At 48.9% G+C, this 7,500-nt stretch overlaps 1 protein-coding gene across 1 annotated transcript in view; it reads left to right on the top strand.

The window, feature by feature from the left end:
• sdk2b (sidekick cell adhesion molecule 2b) overlaps positions 1-7,500 on the top strand; it is a gene marked incomplete at both ends in the record, with an annotated part of 50,217 nt that overhangs the window by 1,060 nt on the left and 41,657 nt on the right. Inside the window, 7 exon segments of the mRNA XM_080542507.1 lie at positions 426-621; positions 2,337-2,435; positions 3,421-3,612; positions 6,836-6,850; positions 6,853-6,906; positions 6,909-6,955; positions 7,127-7,236. Of these exon segments, the coding sequence (XP_080398633.1) occupies positions 426-621; positions 2,337-2,435; positions 3,421-3,612; positions 6,836-6,850; positions 6,853-6,906; positions 6,909-6,955; positions 7,127-7,236 (713 nt within the window).

Consider the following 7,500-nt stretch of genomic DNA (forward strand, 5'->3'; position numbering starts at 1 on the left):
CCCCAAGTCTGACACCAGCAGCACAGGAGATGGAAGGAGAAGGAGGAGGAGGAGAGTTTGTTGCCGTTGTTTTAAAAACTGGTTTAGACCGACAGTGTTTTTACCTCACCCACGAGACTGAAGACCTCTGTCTTTTCAGCCTACACCTTAACTGCTCCTCCTGAGACATCTACTACCCCCCTGCAATAGGGCCCAAGAAACACCTGCCCCCCCCCCGCCCTGACTGTTTCTCCTGAGATTTCTACCACCCCCCTTGCACTTGTAATGTCTATCCAGTGTGTCCAGTGTTTCAAACAGAAATTCTTCTCTAGCACGACGACTGCCAGTGGCCGCTGGCCTGAGCTAGATTACTCTTCCTGCTACGACTGGTGGATTGACGATTAACGTTGTTTCTCATGCTTGTTTTTTTGTTTTTTTTGTCCCAGTTGTTGGCATGGCTACCGGGACAGGAAGAGGAGGTCACCGTGGTTACGGTGCGTCCTAACTTCCAGGACAGCGTGCACGTGGGCTACGTCACGGGCATGAGGAAGTTCACAGAGTACTTCACCTCCGTGCTGTGTTTCACCACGCCGGGGGACGGGCCCCGCAGCCCCGCCAGAGGCCTGAGGACGCACGAGGACAGTGAGTGGCACCGCCGCGGACACACACACACACACACACACACACACACACATACATACACATACATACACATACATACACACCCACATGCAGGCATGAACACACACGCAGACTTGAATGTGACTTTTGTTATCCTTTCTGAGTCTGCTCTTACACACACACACACACACACAAACACACATGCAGGCATGCTCACGAACACACACAGGCACACTCTTGAACACACACACACACACACACACACACACACACACAGGCACACAGGCGAGCTCACAAACACACACCCACACACACACGTATGCTCACACACACACACATATGCATGCCCACACTCACACACACTCACAAAATACACAAACACATGCTCTCACACACAAACACGCACACAAACATGCTCTCACACACACACACAAACACACACACACACACACATGCCCACACACACATGCCCACAAACACACACACACATTATGCATGCCCACACACACACACACACACTTCTCGCTTCATTAAGTGGACGTGCGCACCAAGCCCAGTGGGTCAGATGTATTATGTATTATTCATACGCAGCCTAGTTGTACAGATGTCCTAATGAATAAGTACATCTAGCTGATGTCTGCCCAGATGAGCATAATCAGAGCATATTCTCAGAGACATAATGGGTTGGCGCTAATAAGCATGAAGTCATGATTGCGTTTATGTTCACGCATAATTGTGTTGTGATATGTTTGAATGTCACGACGTCAAATTGAATAAACACAGTTTGTCATCTGTTATCCTGTATTATGATATTTGATAATGAAGGCTGCTGACTGGGAGGGGAATGTTTGGTTGAGTAATGATGGTCATGACGATCACTCAGTCCCCTCCCTCCCCTCCCTCCCTCCCAAAAAATCTAAGAAGTTTGAACACATTACACTCAGTACAATCCTGAGATCTGTACACTGGCTACCAGTCTCACAGAGAATTGAATTCAAAGTACTCCTAATTGTATACAAATCACAAAATGGTCTTTGACCAAAATACATATCAGATCTCCTCCCACCCGATATTCCCGCAAGGTCCCTAAGGTGAGCTGAGACTAATCAGCTAATCATTCCAAGAGTGAAAATAAAACACAGTGCAGCAGCTTTCAGTCACGCTGCCGCATGCTCCGGAACAAACTCCCTGAAGAAATCAACAGGCCCAAACTCTAAAGCCCAATGCACACAGCGTGCGATTTTTGTTGCACGTCAACATTCCATTTTGAAGTTTGAATGGAAGTCTATGAGAAAATCGCATCCCAATGCACACGGCCCCGATTTTAATCGCACGGCGAAAATTCGATTCCATTCATGACAACAATGGAAGTTGTTGTGCAACAGAAATCGCACGCTGTGTGCATTGGGCTAAAGAATATTTAAATCTAAGATAATGTTTTGCAACAGTTAATTAATTTAACACTTCCATTGTCTTTTTATTCATTTGTATTATCTTATTCATTATCTTTATGATATATAATATCGTTTATGTTGTATATACTGTATATATATATATATATATTATAATTTTTTTCATCTTCTTACCTTTATTTTTTGATCTGTTTACTTTTCTCCTCTTGATCTATCTCTGCTGTATGTAAAGCACTTTGAATTCCCCTGTTGTATGAAATGTGCTTTACAAATAAACTTGCCTTGCCTCCCTCCCTCCCTCCCTCCCCCCCCCCCCCCCCCCAGCCCCTGGCGCTGTGGGTCACCTGAGCTTCACGGAGATCCTGGACACGTCTCTGAAGGTCAGCTGGAGGGACCCCTACGAGAAGAACGGGGTCCTCACAGGTACGCCAACGACCAAACCTCATCCTCCTCTTCCCCTTCATTACCCTCCTCTTCCTCTCTTTATCACCCTCCTCTTCCTCTCTTTATCACCCTCCTCTTCCTCTCTTCATCACCCTCCTCTTCCTCTCTTTATCACCCTCCTCTTCCTCTCTTCATCACCCTCCTCTTCCTCTATTCATCACCCTCCTCTTCCTCTCTTTATCACCCTCCTCTTCCTTCTCTTCATCACCCTCCTCTTCCTCTCTTAATCACCCTCCTCTTCCTCTCTTCATCACCCTCCTCTTCCTCTCTTTATCACCCTCCTCTTCCTCTCTTTATCACCCCTCCTCTTCCTCTCTTTATCACCTCCTCTTCCTCTCTTCATCACCCTCCTCTTCCTCTCTTTATCACCCTCCTCTTCCTCTCTTCATCACCCTCCTCTTCCTCTCTTTATCACCCTCCTCTTCCTCTCTTTATCACCCTCCTCTTCCTCTCTTTATCACCCTCCTCTTCCTCTCTTCATCACCCTCCTCTTCCTCTCTTTATCACCCTCCTCTTCCTCTCTTCATCACCCTCCTCTTCATCTCTTTATCACCCTCCTCTTCCTCTCTTCATCACCCTCCTCTTCCTCTCTTCATCACCCTCCTCTTCCTCTCTTCATCACCCTCCTCTTCATCTCTTTATCACCCTCCTCTTCCTCTCTTTATCACCCTCCTCTTCCTCTCGTTATCACCCTCCTCTTCCTCTCTTTATCACCCTCCTCTTCCTCTCTTTATGACCCTCCTCTTCCTCTCTTTATGACCCTCCTCTTCCTCTCTTTATGACCCTTCCTCTTCCTCTCTTTATCACCCTCCTCTTCCTCTCTTTATCACCCTCCTCTTCCTCTCTTTATGACCCTCCTCTTCCTCTCTTTATCACCCTCCTCTTCTTCTCTTTATCACCCTCCTCTTGCTCTTCCTCACTCTCCTCTTCCTCTCTTCCTCCCCCTCCTCTTCCTCCCCCGCAGGCTACCGTATCTCCTGGGAGGAGTACAACCGGACCAACACGCGTGTGACCCACTACCTGCCCAACGTGACCCTGGAGTACCGCGTCACGGGCCTGACCGCCCTCACCACCTACACCATCGAGGTGGCTGGCATGACCTCCAAGGGCCAGGGTCAGCTCTCCTCCTCCACCATCTCCTCTGGGGTGCCCCCAGGTCAGTCCCCCGCCCCCCCCTCAGCACCCACCAGTACCCTGGCTGACCCTTGACCCCCATCCCCCCCAGACAGAGAGATAATAATAAAATAATAATAATAATCATCATCATCATCATCATCATCATAATAATGCATTTTATTTGTATTACACTTTTCATTCAAAAGAATCTCAGATTGCTACAGAGTTTAAAAACAGCCTAAAACATAATAAGTTAAAAACAGAGTAAAAAACACAAAATAAATCACAAGAATGAACACAGGTTCAACAGTCAAAGGCCTTTTTGAAGAAAAAAGGTTTTTAGGCCTGTCTTAAAAGAGTCCAGGCTCTGTACTGCCCTTAGCTGGCTAGGAAGGCTGTTCCACAGGCTCTGTACTGCCCTTAGCTGGCTAGGAAGGCTGTTCCACAGGCTCTGTACTGCCCTTAGCTGGCTAGGAAGGCCATGTTCCACAGGCGTGCCGCAGCCGAGCAGAAGGCGCGGTCCGCGAAGGTGCGGAGCCTGGTATTGGGGACCTGCAGGAGCAAACAGTTTGAAGACCTGAGAGATAGCCTCCTGGGAGAGCTGTAGGCACAGAGCTAGGAGGGTTAGCATAAGTGAGATGTACGGTAGCAATCGAGCCAGGGCTAGCAGAGAAGGGCTAGCATAGAAGAGCTAGCTGGGAAGAGTTAGCATAGATAAGATAAGACAAGTCCTCTGCACATCACTCTGTCCATGACAGTCCTAGTGTCCTTTACCTCTATGTGTCTAAACGTCGACACAGCATAGCTTCAAGGTTCTGCCCACATCTTACCCAGAACTTGTGGCACACAAGTACCTCAATAACATCCTGATCTTACAGTCTAGGGTTCAGGTGAGACTGATTCTGAACCCTGTGTGAAGAGGGGGTAGTGGTGGCACCACCTAGTGGATAGTGAGGTGGACTGAAGGTGATCAGAAGGTCATGAGTTGTGGCCTGGGGTGGTCCAGTGGTCTAGCACCGCGGTCTACAGTGCACACTTATGCCCATGTCGCCATGGGTTCAGATACGGCCCATGCCCTGCTGACATGCCCTCTCCTCCTTTCTTTCCTGTCTATCTTCACTCTCTCTATCCAATAAAACGGAAAATATGAGTGGCGACTGCCCCACTCAGAAGAAGAAGAAAAAAGCTTTCGAAGGTCATGAGTTCGAATCCCACCTGGGAACACCACCACTAGTGTGTCCTTGAGTAAGGCACTTAGCTCTATATTACTCCAGGGAGACCTGTACCTGTAATCTCTAATTGTAAGTCACTTTGGCTAGAAGCGTCTAGGTTCAAATGTAAATGTGTGTGTCTGGCGCCAGCGCCAGTGAAACCAGACCCACTCTCTCTGACCCGAACCCGTAAAAAGACCCAGGCTAGACACAGCCAGTACCAGGAGAGACTTAAAGGCGGGTGGGAAATTAGATCAGAATACATTTCAGCGGGAAAACTCTGAAGAGAAGAAGAAAAAAAAGAAAAACTCCTCCGTGGCTATTTAGGAATCATTTCGGTTTTACGATTTGGCATTAAAAAAGGAGATAGGGGTATATAATAGAAATACAATACCTCTCCAGTCAATTATTATTGCACCGGCAACACATTACTGCAGGCACTATATGCCATTCAGACCTGTCAAATAAACGGCTATTCTATTGAGAGACTCTGGGCCAGTGGAGCTATGGGTTTTATAGTTCCCCCAACGGTGATTACCTCAGCTCTGCGGTGTATGCAGATACGGTCTATACGGACACGACACGTCCCCGAGGATCTCTCTGGATGCTTTTGTTAGGACTAGGAGTCATGCAAATGATTTAGAGGTGGTGATTTTACTATTCCGGTGCGTATAGCCCCCCGAGCATTTCATTAGCGGAGAATAGGCGCGAGACAGCATCGTTCTTGACGGGGGGGAGGAAGGCCCCCCTTTCACTTTCACGGCTCCTCTGGGTGTGCTTGTGTGCTTGCGGTGTGTCAGTAATGCGAGGTAGGGGCAGAGTCAATGGAAGCCTATTGTACCCCGCCCCCCCCCCCCCCTACCTTCCGTAACTAGAGTGTATGCACGGCACGGCACCGGGACGGGAGTGAGTGAACGAAGGTGACTGGATTTCACGACCCGCGCGGTTGCCAGGCAATTAGTCATGCTCTGCACCCTGTACGCCACTTATACAGAGAATGGGGGGGGGGGGGGAGATAGGGAGAGAGAGAGCGGGAGGGAGGCAGGCAAGGAGAGAGAGAGAGAGAGAGAGCGGGAGGGAGGGAGGCAAGGAGAGAAAGAGAGAGAGGGGGGGGGGGAGAGAGGGGGGGGAGAGAGAGAGGGGGGGGGAGAGAGAGTGGGGGGAAGGGAGAGAGGGAGGCAAGGAGAGAGAGAGAGAGAGAGAGAGAGAGAGAGAGAGAGAGAGAGCGGGAGGGAGGGAGGCAAGGAGAGAAAGAGAGAGGGGGGGAGGGAGAGAGGGAGGCGAGGGAGAGAGAGAGAGAGCGGGAGGGAGGGAGGCAAGGAGAGAAAGAGAGAGAGGGGGGGGGAGAGAGAGAGAGGGGGGGAGAGAGAGGGGGGGGGAAGGGAGAGAGGGAGGCAAGGAGAGAGAGAGAGAGAACAAGAAAATCTCTCTCTCACACGCACATATACACACACACACACCTCCTCCTACCTTCGCTTTGCTTTTGAGCGTTTTGAGCGTTTCATATTATTACAAGTTGTTTTCCCGGCAGGATTTGCAGAGAATGAGCCGTCTATTCTCATTGTTTACCTAGCAGAAGAGTGAACAGTGAGATGGATGATTGAACAACATTACAGATATAGAAAAAACATAATTGCCATTCACGGTGCCAGTCTCTGTCCCTGTAAGCTGTTTCTTCTCCCAGTCTAATCTAGTCGGGCCGTGTTTAAAAGCAGCGGGAAGTTCAGACACTCAAGGGAGAGGAGTCGGAGATAATAGCTCGATCTTACCAGCTCTTCTCCATTACAGTATCGTTTTTAGGCCACAAGAGGGCGCTGTGGCGCAGCAATAGATAATAGTCATCTCTGCAGCCTCTCTGGAATTCCACTTCCAGTACAGATTTGAGTCGGAAGGCCTGATAGTGAGAGTGAACGTGTCTGTTGAGGGACGACATTGAAGGTGTCTGACATTTCAGCTCAGAGTTAAAGACAGGTCTTATAATAGATGGACGAAAGAACGCAGTGCTCATCTCTCTCTTCTTCTTCTTCTTCCCTTGTTTCTTTCTCTCCGTAGAGCTGCCTGGTCCTCCACCAACATGGCCATCTCCAACATCGGGCCCCGCTCCGTCACGCTGCAGTTCAAACCCGCTACGACGGCAAGACCTCCATCTCTCGCTGGCAGGTGGAGGCCCAGGTAAGGACAGGTTCACCCCAGAGAGAGGAGCCCATCTTGGGCATACGGTCTCTCACTTTCCCCCCCTTGTCAGCGGCCCTTTGTTTACCTACAGGACGTATGAAAGTATGACCTACAAGATGATAACCAAATGTGATCCTGTGTCCTTTTATGTGTTCTGCCCTCCTATAGGTCAGTGTGATCGGGGAGAATGAGGACTGGGTCATCGTTCACCAGCTGTCCAACGAGCCAGACGCCCGGTCCCTGGAGGTGCCGGGTCTCAACCCCTACACCTTCTACAGGTAGAGGGCCACGCCTACTCTACTCAATACACCTCATTATCTCTTTCTTTCTATCTTTCTTTCCTTCTTTTTTTCTTTCTATCTTTCCTTCTCTCTTTCTATCTTTCTATCTTTCCTTCTTTCCTTCTATCTTTCTTTCTTTTGAGTAGGGACAGATGACATCATTGACATTTCTACAAGCCAGATGCATTGCACATAATAATAATAATAATAATACATAACATTGATATAGCACTTCTCCAAGGCTCAAAGACGCTGACACAT

This window comes from Nansenia antarctica, assembly GCF_963989245.1.
Source record: "Nansenia antarctica genome assembly, chromosome: 11".
NCBI lineage: Eukaryota > Metazoa > Chordata > Actinopteri > Argentiniformes > Microstomatidae > Nansenia > Nansenia antarctica.